Source organism: Protobothrops mucrosquamatus, unplaced genomic scaffold (genome assembly GCF_001527695.2).
Source record: "Protobothrops mucrosquamatus isolate PMUCROS unplaced genomic scaffold, P.Mucros_1.0 scaffold_294, whole genome shotgun sequence".
Classification (NCBI taxonomy): Eukaryota; Metazoa; Chordata; class Lepidosauria; order Squamata; family Viperidae; genus Protobothrops; species Protobothrops mucrosquamatus.
In genome coordinates this window covers 210,392-232,474 of record NW_015386370.1, presented here as the reverse complement: position 1 = coordinate 232,474, position 22,083 = coordinate 210,392, and the positions used below count along the sequence as shown (strand labels likewise).

Sequence of the window (22,083 nt, the reverse complement as noted above, 5' to 3'; positions counted from 1 at the left end):
GGTACCTTCAATCGGATATATTTTGTCGATAGGTACACCCAGTCCCCCACCCGAAAGGGCCTGTGTTCTCCCCTCTTTTTGTCGGCCTGCGTTTTAACCGCAGCCTCGGCCTGCCTTAGGGCACCTTTTACTTTTTCCCATAGGTCTGTTACCCGTGTGATCCAGGTAGGGGGGGAGTGGGGGGTGACTGTCCCCTGGGCCCACTCGGGGATGGGAGAGAAGTCCACCCCATGCACTACCCGGAAGGGGGTAAACCCCGTGCTGCCATGCACGGTATTATTGTATGCCACTTCAGCGAACAGCAGGAGGTCCACCCAATCGTCCTGCTGGTAGGAGACGTAGCTGCGTAGATACCGCTCTACCATAGCATTTGCTCGTTCCGCCGCCCCGTTGGTGCTGGGATGGTACGCCGAACTGAGGCCTTGGGACGTTCCAAGGAGCCGGAGAAAGTCACGCCAGAACCGTGCGGTGAACTGCACTCCCCGGTCGGATATGACGCGTCGAGGCGCTCCGTGCAGACGATATATATGCTGAAGGAAGAGACGCGCCAACCGCTGCGCTGAAGGCAGGCCCTTGCAGGGGACGAAATGGGCTTGCTTCGAAAAGAGGTCGATGACCGTCCAGATCACAGTGTGGCCACGGCTGTTTGGTAGGTCGACGACGAAATCCATGGCGATCTCCTCCCACGGACGGTGCGGGTCGGCAACCGTCTGCAACAGACCCAGCGGTTTTCCCACACGGGGTTTAGCAGTGGCACACACGTGACACGTTTTCACGTATGCTTCCACTTCCGGCTTCATTCTGGGCCACCAGAACTGCCGTCGAACAAGATGTAGGGTTTTGAGGAACCCGAAGTGTCCTGCCTGCTTGGCATCATGGCATCGGTGGAGGACAGTACTTCGTAGCCCCTCAGGAACGTACATCTTGTCACCTTTCCGTGCTACCCCCTCCCTCTGTGTCAACAGGCTCGGATGGTCCCGGAGCCAGACATCAGCCCGCGTGGCTGCCTGCAAACCTGGCAGCGTGCAAAGCCCCACTGGATTGGGGTTGAGCCGCGCGACCCCTTGGCTATATGGTGGCATGATGGCTTGTACCACTTCCTCCCTTTTGCTATGGTACTGCGGCATACGCGACAGAGCGTCTGCCAAGAAATTTTTCCCCCCAGGCACATACTTCAGGGTGAACCGGAAACGGGCAAAGTACTGGGCCCACCTCACGTGCTTGGGGGACAGGCGTCGTGGGGCCTGCAACGCCTCGAGGTTTTTATGGTCAGTCCATACCTCGAATGGCAAGGCCGCTCCCTCCAACAGGTGCCTCCACGTCGCTAGTGCCCACCGAACAGCGAACNCGGCTACGTCGCTGGCGTCAGCCTGGACCACGAAAGGGGCATCAGGCTGGGGATGGAGTAACACCGGCTCTTTGGCGAAAAGGGCTTTCAGGTCCTCGAAAGCCCTTTGGCACACCAGGGTCCAGGGCAATGGCTGACCAGGTTTTGGCTTGCCAGTCAGGTGTTTGGTACGCAACAGGTCCGTCAGGGGATGGGCAACGGCAGCGAAGGATGGAATAAACTGTCGGTAGAAATTGGCAAACCCCAGGAAGCTCTGCAACTGACGACGCGTCCTGGGAGCTTGCCACTCCAGCACTGCCTGAACCTTTCGTGGGTCCATTTCCACGCCATCCCCTGAAATGCGATACCCCAGGTAGTCTAACTGGGAGCGATGGAACTCGCACTTAGAGAGTTTTACATATAAGTTAGCGTCAAGCAGCTTCCGCAAGACTTGGCGTACCAGGTTGATGTGCTCTTCCAGGGTTGTGGTATAAATCAAAATGTCATCGAGGTAGACAAGCACCCCGCGGTACAAGTGCTCGTGCAACACTTGGTTGATCAGCTGCATGAAGACCGCCGGGGCTCCTTGCAATCCAAAGGGCATTACGCGGAACTGGAAGCTACCAAGAGGACAGTTGAACGCCGTCTTCCATTCGTCCCCATGCCGAATTCGTACTCTGTAGTACGCCTCCCGAAGGTCCAACTTGGTGAAGACACGGCCCGTACCAAGCTGGGCCAGCAGATCTTTCATTAAGGGCAGGGGGTATAGGTGCTCAACACACACCGCGTTGAGACCCCGAAAGTCGACACATAGGCGAAGGGATCCGTCCTTCTTCTCTTTGAACAGGACAGGTGCAGCGACCCGGGACCGGGCGGGCTGGATGAACCCCCTGCATGGTGAGATCACTCTCTCCTTCGGCTGGCCTTTCCTACTGCTACGCCTCACCGCGGGGAGGCGGAACCAGAAGTGACAAAATGGTTCCGCCCCATGCGCCTGATGGACCCTGAGTGGTTCCAGACGGAGCTTGGGCCAATACCCGAGACCTTGATCTGTGGCTCGACTGAGGACCTGGTGGCCACCTGGAATGGTGCGGCCGCGGGGGCCCTGGACCGGGTCGTGCCTTTGCAGCCCCTCACCCGATGCCGGTCTACCTTGGCTCCTTGGTTCTCCGAGGAGCTGAGGGTGATGAAGCGTCGGAAGAGATGCCTAGAGGGTAATTGGAGGGCCACCCGCTCCGAATCCGATCGGACACTGGTAAAGTCCCATTTAAGGACTTACCTAATGGCGATAAGAGTGGCGAAACGAAACTATTTCTCCGCTCTTATCGCGTCTGCAGGTAACCGATCTGCCGCCCTGTTTAGGGTGTCCCGCTCCCTCCTTCATCAGAGGGTCCGGGACGTCCCTTTGCAGGGTCGGGCGGAGGAATTTGGGTGTTACCTGCATGACAAAATCGATCGGATCCGGGCCGGGTTAGCCTCCGATTGGACTAGTTCAGACAGGCCAATGGAGGCAGGTCTTGAGTCCACTTTGTGGGAAGAGTTTGATCCTGTGACTCCCGAGGACATGGACAGGATGCTGGGACGGCTGAACACCACCACATGTCTACTGGACCCGTGTCCCTCCTGGCTGGTACTGGCCTCCCGGGAGGTTACACGAGGCTGGCTCCAGGGAATCGTCAATGCTTCTTTGAGTGAGGGGTTCTTGCCGGCTGCCTTGAAAGAGGCGGTGGTGAGGCCCCTCCTCAAGAAGCCCTCCCTGGACCCGGCTGTTTTGGCCAACTACCGTCCTGTCTCCAACCTTCGCTTTCTTGCGAAGGTTGTTGAGAGTGTGGTGGCACGACAGCTCCCTCAGTACCTGGAAGAAACTGTCTATCTAGACTCGTGCCAGTCCGGCTTCCGGCCTGGGCACAGCACAGAAACGGCATTGGTCGCGTTGGTTGATGATCTCTGGAGGGCTCGGGATAGAGGCTGTTCCTCTATCCTGGTCCTGCTAGACCTCTCAGCGGCTTTTGATACCATCGACCATGGTATCTTGTTGCACCGGTTAGGGGGGTTGGGGTTGGGAGGCACCGTCTTACGGTGGTTCTCCTCCTACCTCTCGGACCGGTCGCAATTTGTGTTGGCAGGGGGGCAGAGGTCGACCTCGAGTCGCCTCACTTGGGTACCACAGGGGTTGGTCCTCTCGCCTCTCCTGTTCAACATTTATATGAAGCCACTGGGTGAGATCATCTGTGGTTTCGGGGTGGAGTTTCATCAGTACGCAGATGACACCCAGCTGTACATCTCCACCCCGGACCACCCCAACGATGCCACGGAAGTGGTGTCCCGGTGCCTGGAGGCCATGCGAGTCTGGATGGGGAGGAACAGGCTTCGACTCAACCCATCCAAGACCGAGTGGCTGTGGTTTCTGTCGTCACGACATAGCCAGTTGGCTCCATCTCTGGCTATCGGGGGCGAGTCATTAGCTCCCACGGAGAGGGCCCGCAACCTGGGCGTCCTCCTGGATGCTCGGCTGTCTTTAGACGATCATGTGACGGCCGTGGCCAGGGGGGCTTTTCATCAGTCTCGCCTGATATGCCAGTTGCACCTCTTTCTGGATCGTGACACTCTACGCACGGTCACTCAAGCCCTCGTTGTTTCCCGCCTGGACTATTGCAACGCTCTCTACATGGGGCTCCCCTTGAGATGCACCTGGAGGCTCCAGCTAGTTCAGAATGCGGCTGCACGGGGGATTTTGGGGGCCTCTAGATACTCCCATGTAATACCTCTCCTGCGCGAGCTGCACTGGCTGCCGGTGGCCTTCCGGGTGCGCTTCAAGGTGTTAGTAACAACTTTTAAAGCGCTCCATGGCAATGGACCTAGGTATTTGCAAGACCGCCTCCTACCAAATATCTCCCTTCGACCAGTCCGCTCCCACAGAGAGGGCCTCCTTAGGGTGCCATAGGCCAGTCAATGCCAGCTGGCTCCTGCCATCTGGAATGACCTACCCCCCGACCTATGTACAACTACGGACCTGCACCTCTTCCGCTGAGCCTTGAAAACCCATCTATTCCATGCGGCCGGCCTGGCGTAGTTTTGATTGTGTTTTGCTAGGGGTTTTATATGGGGTATTTTAGAGCAGGCTTTTTATTCAATATTTATTGTGATTTTTATTATTGCCTGTTCACCGCCCTGAGTCCCGTAAGGGAGATAGGGCGGTATATAAATTTAAATAATAAATAAAATAAATAATAAATTACGGTGTACTTCTGCAGAATCAAGACTATTGCAACAAAATGTTATTATACGCAATGGCCAACATTAGTACTACCTACAGTACATGCCAACTGAGAAATTAGTATCAAGTTCAAAGTTAATTTTGTTTAAAGACCAGTATAAAACAAAACAATCAACAAACAACATAAAAATAGAACAGGAAGGCCAGATACAAAACACAAGCTAATGAAATACAAAAGAATTTTACCACTATTGTTATAGCAATAAATAATCTCTAATATTAGGAAACAATTATTTGAAACTATTGTTTGTCCTAAGTACTCAATATTAATGACATTAAACTGAAATTTTAAGACAGAAGTAGGCAAAAATAAAATATTTTGTTTATGTCTATTCAGAATTATTCAAGATTTAACCACAGTTGTACTATACTGATAAATGTGGGGATTAGTAAACTTGGATCCTATCTTACTGGCAGCATAATAGAATTTGGCAATATCCAGGGAGATAAGAGTCTATTTGGAGCCAAAAAAAGAGTCTGTACTATAGAAGATAGCAAAATGACTTGGATACTTCAAGGAAAATACTATAAGAGACTGTAATTCCCCCTATAAAAATAATAAAATGTGGGCAATAGATTTTACAGCACCTGTATTACATAGCCATAGCCAGGCAGCATATGGAATTATTTGTGTCTGCCTTCCAGAATAGATGAAGGCAGAACATTAAATTGATTAATTATTAATGCTCTTCTCAACTGAAACATTGTGATCCAATCTAATTATCTTGCCAATCCAAAAATATAAGACCAGAAAAAATGTTCCTGGGTAGGAGAGGCTGGTCTTGTTGATTTCCATGTCCAGAACATGTTGCATCAGAATTCTCTTGGCTTGTTCATATCCCAAGGGAGGGAAGAATCCTGTAAAAAGCCATGAAAGTACACATAGTCCTCGACTTACGATCACAATGCTCAGAATTTTGATCAGAAGTCATTGGAGTTATAATTTGAGGCACCACATGACTGCACTCAATTTTAAGATTGTTTTTGGACAGAAACCCACAAAAAAACCCTCAGTCACATGACCGTGAAATGCTACAACCAAACATAAAAGTAGTCATGTGATGGGGTGGAAGTTGTAATTTCAAGGATGGGTCATAACTTTTTTGAAATGTGTTGTAACTTCTAATGATCATTAAACAGCCGGTATAGTTCCAGGATTAGCTGTACAATTTGTCTAGAACAGAGTTCCCCAACCTTTCTGGCTTTGTGGACTGGCGGGGGAAGGGAAAGTGATGGTTCCCCGCGCATGCATCCAGCAAGCGTGCACACACACACAGCTCCACTTGCATGAGTGGCGTGCACAAATGGAGAGTGTGTGCACACCCTCACCCACTGCTTGCACAAGTGGGGATGCGTGGGCGCACTCACCCATTTCCACGGCCCAGTTGCAAACAGCTCATAGCCCACTAGTGCAGGACTTTTCAACCTTTTCACCCATTGTACCACTTTTAGGATAAGGCAACATCCAAGTACCACCAGTCGCCCAGCAAGGTGTCAAAAACTTGACACCCCCCCAAAAGGAAAAAAATGATAAAAGTACAGGTAGTCCTCGACTTACAATAATTCGCTTAGTGACTCTTCGAAGTTACAATGGCACTGAAAAAAGTGACTTATGACTATTTTTCACACTTATGACTGTTGCAGCATCCCCAGAGTCATGTGATTTACATTCGGATGCTTGGCAACTGATTCATACTTATGACGTTCACAGTATCCCAGGGTCATGTGATCACCTTTTGCAACTTTTTGACAAGCAGAGTCAATGGCCAGGGGGGCATGGCCAGCTCATCATTCAGATTGCGGGGTGCCTGTGGGGGGCAATCCGTGGGTCTCTGGTGGAGGGGGTGGGACTGGGGTGGGTGCCTTTCTTCTCTCCCATTGTCCTTTCCTTCCTTCCGTCCTTCCCTCCCTCCCTTCCATTGTCCCTCTCTCCCTCTCATTGTCCTTCCCTCCCTCCATCACTCAGTTTTAATTTCTTGGATGGTGGTTCCTTTGCTGAATCACTTTCCTTTTGCACTGTAATAATTAAGGTGAGCAGTGTTAAGTCCAATATAAAGGAATGACTAAATCTCTTGATACAGGAATAGTTGCAAAAACTGCATGCCAAGATTCTGGTGTAAGAAATCTCAGCCTTTGTGTAAAAACTACAACCTCCCATAAAAGACACCTCAAAAGCTGTTACCATTATGAGTGGGCAGGAGGGAAATCAAACTTTTCAATAGGCATGTTACTGTTTATACTCTGAAGGGCAAATATGCTGCTTGCTAAGTGAAGCCCCAGGATCAGCGGGCTACGTGTGTGTGTGTGTCTGTGAGAAAGGGAGAGGGAGAATGTATATGAATATGCATACGTATTTGTGCATATATTCATATTTTACAGTGCTATTCCAAGTTCATATTATCCAGATTGCATATTTAAATTTCATCTTGTTGTATATCTGTAGTATGAATAAGCCTTTTAATATATTCTGATTTGATGTTGTTTTTTAACCAAAATGTTTGTCTGAAAGTACTTTTTTAACTATCCTGAATTTGTCACTTTAGTTTTGGATATTCTGAGTATTTGAATGCCAATTCTTTTGTTCTGGTTAATGACTGCAATAAAGTTAAGATGATAATGATAATGCAACCCAGAAGAGTGCAGTAAAGTTGAGAAATATTGAAAAGAATAACACTTTGATTCAACTGATAAAGGAGAGTATTTATAGCTCAGGGTTGACATGAGGGATCCTTGGTGCTCTCTGAGCTTGGTTGTTCTTGTGATTGATCCTTCAAATAAGCAGAAATTTTAGCCATTTCTGCTAAATTTGACACTTTAAGCGTCCATTCTTCTATAGTAGGCAAGCAATCCTTCTTCCAAAATTGCGCTAGCAATAATCTTGCAGTTGTTATAAGATTCAACATCAAATTCATTTCTTTAACATCCAAATCTTCCATAATACTTAACAAAAATAACTGCGGTGTAAACTTTATCTTTTTCTTAAAAATATTTTGAATATTCCACCAAATCTTAATCCAAAATGCTTTTATGTCCCTACACGTCCACCAAATATGAAAATAAGTTGCATCTAAACTTCCACATCTCCAACATTTGGGCTGTAAATTAGGATACATACAGGACAGTTTTTGAGGATCCAAATGCCACCTATAAAACATCTTATAAAATTTTTCTCTTAAATTTTGAGCTTGAGTAAATTTTACATTTCTAACCCAAATTGTCTCCCATATTTCCAATGAAATCGATTCTTGAATATTCAAGAAAATCTTTGTTTATTCAGATGTCAACTCCCATGAGATAGGATAAACTTTAAAATAGTATAAACATCTGAAAATATTGAATCTCAAAGTTGAGTTAATGCATGTAATACAAGTAACACTTTTCCTAAACGGAACAGTTGTTGAACACTATAGAAAGATGTTTAAATAAGTTATTAATTTTATTGCATCTCCAACATTAGCCTTTTTATATAAATGCAGTGATGTCATTATTTGTTGAAAAAGATATAATCTATAATCTAAAATCTGCCCGTTCTCTAGAGTTATGCGTAGTGAGGATTTCTGAAGGATGCAAAAGACATTTTTCATTTCTGGCATCAAGTTTAATTAAATATATGTTGCTAAATAACTTTTATTCCTGAGTTGTTGTAGTTGAATTACAGTAGTTAGTAATACTGCTATCTGTCAAAATACCCTGAAATATTGCAATATGTCAAATATATATGGTGGATGATGTTTTCAGCCTACAGACCCTAAACATTAAATATTATTTGAGGATGCTAGCTCAAGGGGAAAGATGTAAAATCAAATTTTATGCTTTGTTAACTGAGTTTCTTTATAGTCTTTACTGACTATAAAATAAAGCTACATATTTCATAAATTTAACTAGCTTAAAATAAAACAAATCTTAAAATTAAACTTATAAAAATAATACTGTGTGATAAAAAGGCAGATAGCTGAGGCCATACTGTTTGCAAGCAAAATGAACAAACATTGGAATGCCTAGTGGAAAAACACTTTATAGCACATTTTTCAGACCACAAAAGTGTTCTTTTGAGCAGGGCATCTCCCCTGGAAAGTCTCTGTTCTAGACCAAAGAATTTTCTCTAAATACTGTATTTGAAGTTTTTTGTCTAAGGTAGAAGATGGATGAGAATGAGGATGATGAAAATAGTAACAATGTATGTGAGACAAAGCTATACATTATATAGACTTATGAGTGTGATTCAGTGTGTTGATTGTCACCTGTATAGCATATGACCAGGCTTTCCGAGGAACCACCTGTCCCTGTTGTTTCTGCCTGCCCCATCAGGTCTATTGGGGAGGACATGCTCTGGATACCTTCAATCCAATAATACCACCCTGTTGGACCCAGAAGTCACACCTTCTCTATGACAGCACCTGCCCTGTGGAACAGCATTCCCCACCTGGAGATTCAGATGACCCTGACCATGTTAACCTTTGATAAGGCTCTAAAGACCTGGCTTTTTTCCAGGTATTTGGGCCAGATAGTTAGGTGAGCTCTGCTGTTGATGTGTTTTTTCGCTTTGAGACATATTATATACTTTAGATCATGGGATCATGGTGTTTTAAACCAGGTATTCTGTTGGGAGTCACTGTTGTAAGATGGTTAGCCAAAATAATTGTTTAAAAATAGAAATAAAATATATGAAGTGTTACTTTGGAACACAGCAATTCACTCATATTTAACCTATTTACAAAATGCTAAGTACTCCAGTAGAAGATGTTAGCAATCCAATAATATCAAACAATGCAGTTATTTAACATCAGAGCATTTTCTTTCAAGAAAACAAACAACTCCTGCATTTGGTATAATTTTAGGATCTTTAATGATGCAATTACTAGGCTATTACACTGATAGCAATTTTATAGTGCTATTAGAGATTCTGTAGTTTTGGATAATATATAATAATCTAAGTTTGCAATGTAGCATGTGTTGAGAATTTGATTATTATCATTATTTACCATGTGCATTCATGGAAATAAATGCACGGGTGTTTTTTATAGTACATTTTACATGTTTGTCTTTGTTATAGTTGTTATAATGACTCAAATTTGAAATGTCAGTTGACTGTAGGAATTTTTTTGTTACTTTTTTGTGAGCTTAATAATTAATATTCTTGTCAGTAAGAATTCTTGTCAGTAAGAATTAAATTACTGCTGACTTGCTAACTGGTGTTGTTCCGGTATATGGTTCAGTAAAAACGTATTTGGTGTTGGACATTGTAGTGTTAACCCCATTGAATATTTTATGGCTTGTTAATTGGAAGAATGTAGCTGACAAAAATGTCTCTGTTCCTACAGTCCGTAATATATTAATTTGGTTGGTCATTTTCATTATCTTCCCTTGTCATCCTTATTCATGGATTTCTGTGGAAGGGTATAAGCTAGCATTGTGCCTGGCAACTGTTACCTAGTGACAGCTTCAGCTGTAATAGCCATTGGCTGTGCTTTTGACTGGGACTGAAGGACTGAGTCACCTTCCTGATGGTGAGTTTTTCTGCATCAGCTAATGATGAAGAGGAGGGGGCAGACTTAGGTGAAAACTGTAATATCACAAGGAAACATGTAAAGAATAGAAAGAGCACTCTTTCAGCAAACAGGATAGCATCTATACCTCATTTTGAGACAAAAGCTAGTGTATTATCAAATACACTTTCTTATTGCTTCGGGAAGAGAATGCAATCAATATTAATTTTATAGTAGTTTGGACTGCTTACGGAAGCATATCACAGTCAACATGTTATGGATGTCATTAAAAATAAGGATTTTCAGCACTTCGTGGTGATAAGGAACATGAGGCGTGAAACTTAGAAAAGGATGTCTTCTATTCCATTGCTGCAGCAGGAGCAGGGAAAATACTTATTCTCCCTCTCATGAAAGGAATTCCACACCATGGACTATTAAATAGCACAAGTGTGATTCCAGGACTTTAAAAAGGAAAAGGGGAAAAAAAGAGCCCTTCACCTGAGCTTTAATATAAAATTGAAGTGACTTTGGATTTTTATTTTTTTAAGACTGGATGATTTGCATTTCTTTGGATCCTTAATTAAAAATGCATTTGATTTGTGTAGAGATAGATTAGAAAGTAAGACTGCTGCATGTATCGAATGCCTGCTTATTAGTGAGTATTGAAAGAACTTTTGTAACCCATGGATGTGTCATTATTGCAAATGTAATGAATAGGTTAATATTTTGCCACATCATACAAGCCTTTGGAAGCAGATGGTTATTTTAATTACTAAAGAAAATACATACACAGCATCTGAAAAAATGAATCCAGAAAATAAATGGAATAATACTGTACCATGACAGCTTTTCTTGTTAAATCAACATTTCATTAGCTTCTCAGAAAAATGTAGATGAGAGTTAATGATAGCATTGTGTTGAGCATATGAAAAAAAATATGGAGATTGCTATAGAGGTGAGAAGTGACTGGGACAGAGCTATGAACTTCACTTTAATGATCCTATGTTGTTGGAGTTGTAGCCTAATTTCAGAAGTCAATGATTTCACTTTGTTTTTCCTGACATTAAATGCAAGACAGTTTTGTGTTCTGTGAGAAGCTTGGATTATCTTGTTGACATTTTGACATTAAGGTCGGCAACGTGTTTCAAACTGAATTAGCTGTTGAAGCGCTAATACTATGCCAGTGTGTGCCTTTTCTTTATTTTATTTTATCTTCTTAACTAAACAGAGAAGATCTAGTTCATCAAAGGGGTGACATGAGTCTCCATATATCAGTTACTACTTTAACTATATTTCTTAACACATCACCAAAGACTAATGAAGCTAGTTTGCATTCATGTGTTCGAACAATATCCATACAAATGCAGAATTGATTAAGATGATACAAGGAATGCTATGATCTGAAAGCCAAAAGATACCATATACCAGAATAAACATTTTACGGGATTTCTTAGTCACATTGTTCTTAAACAATACTGTTATTTGGTTTAAAAAATAACATATGGAACATTTTTAACATGGCTTTGTTCTTTTAAATTCTTCCCTTCCCCAGGAAAATTACTTTCAGAATTTTTAACTGCAATTTTGTGTATTTCTTTTCTTCCCACCCTGCTATTTTTGTATTTCTGCCTTTCAAAAGTGTAGTTTGAATGATTGGCTTTGTTTAAAAGTGCCTTGTACTTTGCTGAGAAAGGAAAGAGTACAAGAAGAAGCTGGATAGTGGCCTTTCTGCCTGCTTTCTTGATTTCAGTGCTGATTATTCAGAAGCAATGTTAATATTTACATGGAGAAACTGAAGCACAGAAAAAGATTAGCAGGTGAACAATGGATCGCTAGTAACTGGAATTCCGACTATATTGTCAAATAATACAAACTATGAACCAGTTCACATGGACTGAATGGAAGAATCTGAATATGAATGATAGTAATGTGAATGTATCTGAGCATCTATCCTGCCCTTTTGGATTTGGACATTATAACACCATTGACATTTGCATCCTTGAGACTATTGTTATTATCTTACTAACATTTTTAATTATTACTGGTAACTTAACAGTACTTTTTGTCATTCACTGTGCTCCACTTTTGCATCATTATACCACCAGCTACTTTATTCAGACTATGGCATATGCTGATCTTTTTGTTGGGATTAGTTGCTTAATTCCTACTTTGTCATTGCTTCACTATTCTGTAGGTGTTCATGAGTCCTTAACTTGTCAAATTTTTGTGTATGTCATTTCTGTATTGAAAAGTGTTTCTATGGCCTGCCTTGCTTTCATTAGTGTGGATCGCTACCTTGCCATCACAAAACCACTCTCCTATAACCAGTTGGTCACCCCCTGTCGATTGAGGATCTGCATTATTTTGATTTGGCTATACTCGGGTGTTATCTTCCTGCCTTCCTATTTTGGTTGGGGAAAGCCAGGTTATCATGGAGACGTTTTTGAATGGTGTGCAGCTTCTTGGCTCACCAATGCCTATTTTACTGGATTTATTGTGTGCTTACTCTATGCTCCAGCTGCCTTTATAATCTGTTTTACATATTTCCACATATTTAAAATTTGCCGGCAGCACACCAAAGAGATAAATGACAGGAGAGCTCAGTTTCCTAGTCATGAAGTAGATACTGCTGCAGAAACTGGACATAGCCCAGATAGCCGCTATGCTATGGTTTTATTTCGTATAACCAGTGTGTTTTATGTGCTCTGGCTTCCCTACATTATATATTTCATGCTAGAGAGCACTAAGGTGCTGGAAAATCCATCACTCTCTTTTGTAACAACCTGGCTTGCTATTAGCAATAGTTTTTGTAACTGTGTAATATATAGTCTGTCAAATAGTGTTTTTAGGTTGGGACTGTGGAGATTGTCAGAGACAATATGTTCAGCTTGTATATGTAAAAAAGACAGCATGGTTCGAGAGCCCGTTCCTAGAAAACGGGCTAACTCTTGTTCGATTTAAAGGAAAAAAATAGGCAGTCATATACAATCTGATATACAGACTTTGTAATATTTGTATGTTGCCAGCTTAAAATTTCAAGAAGAAATACTCATTGTAAACACGAATTATATTTTGCAAGAGTAAGAAAACATTGCTGGAATGGTCATAAGTGGGGGGACTACGTTGGAAATGGAAGCCAAGCTTCCAGCAGACTGAACTTAAACCCAGACTAGCTTTAATAACAAAATTGTCACTTATGAATATGTACAAAACTGTGGTGGTAATATAAGTACTGTATGTTATGTTAAAATGCTTATTTGTGGAGGAATACATTTTATTTTTTTCTAATGTAATATATAAAGATGAACTAATTTTCTTTTGTTCTTTTGGAGTCTGTGACCGAATTGTTCGGACACATTTTTGCTGTTCAGTGCAGAGCATGCATTTGGCATGTATATGAAACTGTTTTAAAATGTACATTTTGTATTCTGTATCATGTGGTTTTCCTAAACTATTATTAAATTATTGTTTAACCTGGAATAAATAATTTTTAAATTGACTGTAAAGACCTTTTTGTTTTTCTGAAAAAATCCTATTCAGGTTCTAAAAGCATTAATGCCAAATGCAAGTCAAAGTACTTTGTTATGTAATAGTATGCAAATTCTGAAATTCAGGTAAAAGGAATTTATATCTAAATTTCTGTAATTAATGTAAGGACATTAAAATATTGGACAGGAACCAACTCAAATGTAGCAATGTGTTTTGATTTCTACAGAACAATTGAAAACACATAATCCCATTTAGTTTCATTAAAACCAGTGTGATTTATATAGCTTAGTTTTATATAGGGATTGCTCCAAAAATATCAGTAAATCATATTAAAAATCTTAGCTCAAGCTGTTATTGAGTTTTTACATGTGGGTCACATTTTTAATGTCAATATTGTAATTTATTATTTCATGACAGTCCATACTGTGAAAATCTTTCTGTAACCTTTTGCAGTAAATATATATTTAGAATAGAATAACAGAGTTGGAAGGGACCTTGGAGGTCTTCTAGTCCAACCCCCTGCTCAGGCGGGAAACCCTATACCATTTCAGACAAATGGTTGTCCAATCTCCTTAAAAACTTTCAGTGTTGGAGCATTCACAACATTGGGAGGCAAGTTGTTCCACTGGTTAATTGTCAGGAAATTTCTTCTTATTGCTAGGTTGCTTCTCTCCTTGATTAGTTTCCATCCATTGCTTCTTGTCCTGCCCTCAGATGCTTTGGAAAACAGCTTGACTCCCTCTTCTTTGTGGCAGCCCCTGAGATATTGGAACACGGCTATCATGTCACCCCTAGTCCTTCTTTTCATTAAACTAGACATACCCAATTCCAGCAACCGTTCTTTATATGTTTTAGCCTCCAGTCCCCTAATCATCTTTGTTGCTCTTCTCTGAACTCTTTCTAGAGTCTCAACATCTTTTTTACATCATGGTGACAAAAACTGGATGCAGTATTCCAAGTGTGGCCTAACCAAGGCATTATAAAGTGGTATTAATACTTCACGTGATCTTGATTCTATCCCTTTGTTAATGCAGCCAAGATCTGTGTTGGCTTTTTTGGTAGCTGCAGCACACTGCTGGCTCATATTTAAGTGATTGTCCACTAGGACTCCAAGATCCCTCTCACAGCTACTACTATTGAGCGAGGTACCACCCATACTGTACCTTACTTTTTTCACCATTGAATTTTATTTTGTTAGATAGCGTCCAATGTTCAAGTCTGTCATGATCCTGTATCTTAAGCCTATCTTCTGGAGTGTTGGCTCCATCTGTCCCCTCATCCAAATCATTGATGAAGATGTTGAAGAGTAGTGGGCCTAAAACAGAGTTTTGGGATACCCCACTGCATACTTCCTCCATATAGATGCAGTTCCATTGAGGACTACATGTTGAGTGCAGTTGGTCAGCCAGTTACAAATCCATCTGGTGGTGATGCTGTCTAACCCACATTTTTCTATCTTATCAAGTAGTAGGTTGTGGTCTACTTTATCAAATGCCTTACTGAAGTCCAAGTAAATTATATCCACAGCATTCCTCTGCTCCATTAATTTTGTCACTTGGTCAAAGAATGCAATAAGATTTGTCTGGCATGATCTGTTTTTGACAAACCCATGTTGGCTTTTAGTAATGACTTTGTTTGTCTCTAGATGTTTGCTGAGTCATTGTTTGATTATCTTTTCCAGAATCTTCCCAGGTATTGAGATCAGGCTGATAAGGTGTGTAGTTTTCTGGATCTATTTGTGCTCAGTTGTGCTAATAGTAAAAAAGAAAAGCATTTGGTATATTTTCAAAATTGGTTTCTTAGTTTATTCAAGTTTCAGAACTCAATATTTCTGAGAGATCTAGAGCAAAGTCTGATATGTACTGAATAAAGGTCTTCATTTTGGTATATATTCAATAATTTTACAGGTTATTTAGAATGAAAATGCATCTATGAATGAAATTAGTTGTCTCAAAGAAATTGGGAGAGAGAATTTGTTCCTACCGGAGACAACTTAAACTCTCAATATCTTTTTGACAAGGGTTTTCCTATTGCCAAAAGGGATTCATAGAGTGGAAATAGTATTCATGGGTTTGAATTTATTCAAGATACTTGCTGTATTTAAACTTCAAGTCTAAAAAATGGGCAAGTGATGTTTTACTTTAGCTTATCTTTGTGGTTTTTTATTATAAATTTTATTGGTTTTCTAATGTTACAACTACATAATCGAAAAGCAATGTGGCGACTGAGTTACAATAATCCAATTACATACAAATAAGATTGGTACAAATCTCAACCTAATACAGTAAATATTTCCTCTCTTTTCCTCTTAATATACAGTGTTTCATATTTGAATTAAAACAATTTTTATTCTAATAATCACATAGAAGCAACTTTCTTGCATTTTTTCAATAGTTTTTAGTTTATATATATATATTATTTATATTAACACTCAATCTTTTTGACAATCAATAACCTAATGACTTTTTCCCAATTTTGATTTACCATTAACATTTAGATTTAATGTTTAATATTGTTCATTTCCAAATTATAAATGACCCCAATTCCCTTTATCACAATTCCTCACGAAATCTGATGTTCAGGATATACGTCTTATCTATTTACGTTCTTGCCATTTACATCAAGTATAATATTTTTATTTTCTAATGATTTCCAAATATCTTAAATTAGTAACCAAAATTTCTTTTATTTCAATGTTTAATACTTCATCTCTCCTCCTGTTTGTATCTACTATCTTGTATTTAAGCTAGTAATTTTTTTTCTTAATGCTACATAAAAACACATTTATTATATTCTTCAATTTTCTTTAGCTTATATATATCTTAATCACCTTTACATAACCATTATGCACAAATCAATATTCAAATTTAATTATCAATATTTATACTTCTAAATTTTAAATGGCTAAAATTTTCTTTCTCAGTTCATATTCAAAGTATGCATCTTAGCTATTTGGGTCTATTCCATTTTAATTCTCATAAGTAGGCCTAATGACCCCAATTCCCTTTATCACAATTCTTCACAAAATCTGATGTTCAGAATACAGGTCTTATCTATTTACGTTCTTGCCATTTACACCAACAAATTAATAATACAGTATATAATATTCTTATTTTCTAGTAATTTCCAAATATCTTAAATTAGTAACCAAAATTTCTTTTATTTCAACGTTTAATACTTCCTCTCTCCTCCTCTTTGTATCTACTATCTTGTATTTAAGCTAATGATTTTTATTCTTAATGCTACATAAAAACACATTTATTACATTCTTCAATTTTTTTAGCTTATATATATATCTAATCACCTTTACATGACCATTATTGACAAATCAGTATTCAAATTTAATTATCAATACTTATACTTCTAAATTTTAAATGGCTAAAATTTCCTTTATCTCAGTTCATATTCAAAGTACACATCTAATCTATTTAAGTCTATTCCATTTTAATTCTCATAAGTAAACCGAAATCCCATTCTTCTTCAGTCTTATTGTAGCTTTTTTTCATTGCCAAATCGTCTTCCATGGCTGTGGTTTTGAGTCATCAAACAGATATCCTTGTATTGTTATATTTTTTATTTGACATTGAAGATACCATCCAGTTGCCATTTTTTTGAGAGGACTAGCCGTTCTAGGAGGTCGACTCTTTGTTTTTCCATCTTGACGTGGTTGTCTTGAACTGTTTGTCTTCTTTTCCATCTGTTCTTCTTGAACCTCAGGTTCCTTCTGGTTTATTTAGAAAATCTTTTCTTTTTCCCATATTATCTGTTTCTTTTCTGAATTTTCCTTTATCTGTGTATGTTGAGCAATTAAGTCTTCTGTCGTAGTATTTAATTGTTCTACCTTTTCTGTTGCATTCTGTATAGGTAATTCTTTAGTTGTGATTAAAGTTTGAGTTTGCAAGTCCAGGCTGCCTTCTTGTTTTTTTTCTATAGCCTCTTATTTCTTCACCAGCTATAATAAGAGTTTGAAGGAATTATTTCAACATGTAAAGAATTTGCTCCTGATCCTCCTCCATCAGAAAAGTCTGTTCCTGATTTTCTTCCATGATAGTGTGCTAGACTAGAGGTTTTACAGTCAGGGATTTCAAAAAGAAAGTTTTTTTTCCACTGATTTAGGAGCACAGCTGAGCTTCTAATGTTTCAAGGTTGCAGGTGTCTTATCTATTTTCTGGGCTGTCAGCCAAGTCTCTTTTAGACAATAACAGATTGAAAAATCAAGTTTAGCCACAAGATGTCGCTCCTACCATTAGAAGCTGTCCTTTGAGCCCCAAAGTTATTTTAATCTTTTCAGTTTTGCTTTTGTTTTATAAAGGAAAAACCCCGATCTTCAGTGAAAATAAAAATAGAAAATAAAGAATAGGAAGTCTTTTAGTCCACAAATTTTAAGAAATAAAATTCCGATTGGGATCCAATTAAATTTTTTTCAACATTTTAAAACTCCCCTGAGTAGTCGATTGCCGCTTTTTCTAGAGGGAGGGCTGAAATCCCCCTTCCCTCTCCACAGGGGGGAAAGTACTTAAGCAGCTTATGCAGGTACAAAAGATAATTAGGATTTAAGAGAGGTAGATTTCACCCAGTCTTTTCTGCACTGCTTTAAAGTTGCCTGATGGAAAGTGTGACTTCGGCTGTCTGCAGTCTAGTGACAAGCCATATTACTATGGCCGGTCTTTCGTTCGCCGGTTTGGAGGGTTGCGCCGGCTCTAGCGAGAGAGCTACCACTCTCCCATGATCTAGCGAAGGTCCCTCCTTGCTGGTTGCCCCTATAGGGCAACTTTCGACCCTTTTCAGGGCCCCCCAGCGATGAAGACTGAGCTCATCTTCCAGGTGTCCATGGCGGCCACGTGGCAAACCGGAAGCCTATCTTTGTGATTTTTATTAATTGGGAATTGTCTGGAGACTAATTAAGTTTTCACTAGGGTGCAATGGCTTCATGTGCATTTTAGGTTTAGGTATAAACATGAGATGCCTAGAATCTCCAGGTAGAATTATATAGAAACTCCCATCCCCACCCAGTATGTGAGATTAATTTGGAATATACTACAGTCAAATTATTAAAAGTGTTAATTGTTATATTAGAACCTTAATGAAAAAGTAATATTTTTCTTAACTTTTTAGTACCTTCACATACAACCAAATGTTGGAAAGGAATTATGTAGAGTTTTAGAACTCTTGTCAGTCTGTGTGCACATCAGCAGGATAACTTCCCCAAAGAGAAGAAAGCAGCATCAAATTTGGCACTCTAGAGGGCTCAGCAGGAGGAGGATCAGATTTGAGAATGGGCGAGTTCCAGCTGAAAGCAGTGGGGGGGGGGGAAACCCAGAAAAAGAGAATCCCCTGTTTCATTCCAGGCAGCAGTTTGAAATATGGCTAAGTGTCCCATTCTTAAGCCCTCTCCAGTCACATGACCAAAGTGGAGCTGCTGTTGAAAGATTAGAAAGAATCAGTTAAGACATTCCCTGTAGGGTTTCTCTTTAACACCATTTCTACATGATCCCCTTGTTGAGGCATTCATTGAAAAGAGGTTCTTGATCAAGTGTCTTCAGCTGTTTGTGCCATCATTGCTTTAATTTATGTTTACTGTTCAGTTTTGTTTCTCTTTATTCTTTCTAATCCAACAAAATGTTGGAAAGAAAAGCTCAGGACTTTGTCTTTCAGCTGGATATATCTTTTAAAACTGAAAGCACAGAACTAAATTTGGTCTGGAAGAGGAAGCCTGTAAATGGGATCGATCTAACCAGGCATTACAGAGAAAAATACTCCAGAGGAAAATCCACCAGTGCATCCCTACGAAGGAAGTGTTATGTTGCTTGCTATTTCACACAGCTGCAACATAAAGGGGGAGAGCAGAGACACATCATGCGCCCTCCCCCTCCTCCCCCTCCCCTTATTTAACAGGTTAATTCTTTATCCGAAGGAAAATGCAGTAGTCAGCCTTCTATGGCTACAGATGGAAAAGAAAGAAATCTTGAAACCATGTTTTGCAGGCTTTGCTTATTTATGCATTAACCCTAGAAAATGATGGAAATTGTTCAACACTGGCAGGATAATTAGTAACAAATTGAATGTCTTAATTCTACAGCATGTGAGATGTAGCCTCCACCGGCGGGTTATCAATGCCTCCTTGCTCAGTTTAGACTAAGATCAAACTTTGGCCACGCCTCCTTGGGCTGTCCTTCCCCAGTTTGTTCTTAGTCTCGGCTCAGTTAGGACACACTTTGATACTCCTCCGATAGGCAATTAGGTTTAGGCTTTAGCTTCAGTAGAGAGGTTTTATTTCATTATTTACTTTGTTTTCTTTCCTTTGGCTGTTTATTATTAATTTTAAAAAATTAGACTGATTGTGATTTTGTAGTTTTTGTGGGGGATTCCCGGCAAGGAGGCCTCACTGAGGACCTCACCTTCTCCGTTTGGACCTCCGATCGGTCGCCTTCGTGCGCTGCGACGGGGGTTTTCCCCGAACGCTCCAGCCGTTTTTCATCTTGGGCTGGCTGCAGGCTCCGTGAGGGAAAGTTCCCTCAGCGTGGGAGGCGCTCGCCTAGGCCGGCGTCGCTGGGGGGGGCGTTTTTTTTGCCCCGAGAGCTTGCAAGCCTCCGTTTTCGCCGTTCGGAGCCTTGCCGTGGCGTTAGCCTTTCTCCGCCGCCTTTTCGCCTCGCCATTTCGATCCGGCGCGCTGAAAGGGAATCCTCGGGCGCCAACGCGCCGATCGTCAAAGGAGAAGGCCGCAAACGGGATCTCCTCTCCTCGCAGCCTCGAGGCTCCAAGAAAAGGCAGGAGCTGGCCGTTTTGGCAAAACGCAAGTTTGTTTTGGCTTGTTCTGAAAGGGGGTGAAGGCTGGGTGGCAGAGGCCGTAGGTGCCCTGGTTCGCCTCACATTCCTCTCAGGTCGCCATTAGGGCGGCCACGAGGCCTGCGGCCGCCATTTTGTCTTTAGGCTTGGTGCGGCCGCCATTTTGTTGAGGCCTTCTCTCCGGCTGAGGCTGGGCCTATTAATACAAGCCATAGCCTACTGTGTTAAGCTCTCACGGGGGTGTTACACTGTCAGTCAAATCCTTGTCTGGGACATTTTCCGGTATAGGGGAGCTCCTTATTCCTCACTCCTGGTATAATTACAACATTAATCCTGGTATTTCGTTGGGAGCTTTTCATTCCACCTGTTCACATTAGCTCGTGGCGCTGTGCCTGCAGGGCCTGGACAGGCAGTTTTACTAAACTGTCTGGCTATTTGCCATTGTGGTTGTCTTAGGGCGCGGGAAAGTTTCCCTCCCGGACAACTTGATCTGCGTGTTTACCCCCACTGCAGGGCCTCTCCTATCTGGAAGACCCGGCTCACAATGGCAGATAGTGTTTCTCCTCAGACTTTGCAGGGTTCAAGTGCCCCCCCCGCTCAATCAAAGCGCAGATCATCTGAGGTAGGCGCGGGGGGAAAGAAGAAAGCAAAAACCAAACATCTGTCTACAGAACCCTCCAAGGCTGCTGAACGAGAGGCCTCGAGGAGACATCTGGCATTGGAGAAAGAATTCTCCAGAGCACAAAGACTCAGGTCCAGTGAGGCTGACATGGTTCCCCCTGCCTCTCTGGGCACTTCGCCATTTGAGATTCCGCCAGTACCTTCCTATCAAGCCCCTTTGGCTTGGTCTCCTCAAGGGGGAACTGAACAGGTCGGTCTCCCTTCTCCCCATCCAGGTGTACCTATTCATCCTTCGGGTCCTTCAGTTCCTGCTGCCCCGAACACCCCTCAGCCCACTGAGGCCTCTAATTTAGGAGTTGCCCACACTGATCAAGCCTTCTGGGCTCAACAGTTTAATTCATTTATGTAGCAGGCCTTCACACAGTTCATAGCCTCTTCCATGGCTCAGGGGTCTGTCCAAGCTCCATCCGCCTCACCTCCAACCTTACCAGCAGGGCGCACTGAGGGTCCACAGGTCACGGGCTCTTGTATTTCAGAGACCTCCTCTCACCTGGGGGAGGCAGAGTCGGTTGACTTGGACGTTCCTGACCTGCCCATGTCTGAGGATGAGGAGGGGTCTTCGGATCCGGCTCCAAAGGCCGGTCTCTTCGACCCGTCTCTCTTTAAGTCCCTTTTACTCAAGGCCTGTGCTACGGCCAATTTGGTCACGGAGCAGGAACCTGAACCTTCGACGTCGACTCCACAGGAGTCAAACCCCTTATTTGTGGTGAAGGTGGCGGAGGAGAAACATATTCCTTGTCCGGCAGTGTTCCAGGACACGGTGGAGGAACAATGGGCATCACTGGCCACTTCCACCAATCCCAGCAGCACTGAGAGGAAGCTCTTTAATGTTTCCCCAAAATTTTCTTCCCTCCTTGAGGTTCCCAAGGTAGACGCCCCGTTGACGTCTTTATATTCCACGTCCACAGTACCGGGAGACATGGCAGAGAACCTCAAGGCGGAGGATAAAAGGTTCGAGTTTTCTCTCCGCAGAGCTCATCAGGCCTCTGCCTGGGCGATCAAGGCGGCGACTTCTTCATCCTTCTTTGCGAGGACCT

The 22,083-nt window shown here is 41.9% G+C and overlaps 2 protein-coding genes across 2 annotated transcripts in view; both read left to right on the top strand.

Annotated features, from left to right (window-relative positions):
• Window positions 1-22,083, top strand: part of RABGAP1L (RAB GTPase activating protein 1 like) — a 213,847-nt gene that overhangs the window by 41,677 nt on the left and 150,087 nt on the right. The gene's annotated exons all lie outside the window — the stretch shown is intronic.
• Window positions 11,963-13,070, top strand: GPR52 (G protein-coupled receptor 52). Its single transcript, XM_015832000.2, has one exon. It carries the CDS (start codon window positions 11,966-11,968, stop codon window positions 13,049-13,051), a length of 1,086 nt encoding a protein of 361 aa, XP_015687486.1. The 5' UTR covers window positions 11,963-11,965; the 3' UTR covers window positions 13,052-13,070.

Bases quoted from the DNA above. Each gene is read 5' to 3' on its own strand.
- GPR52 (XM_015832000.2), top strand. From the start codon at position 11,966: ATGAACCAGTTCACATGGACTGAATGGAAGAATCTGAATATGAATGAT.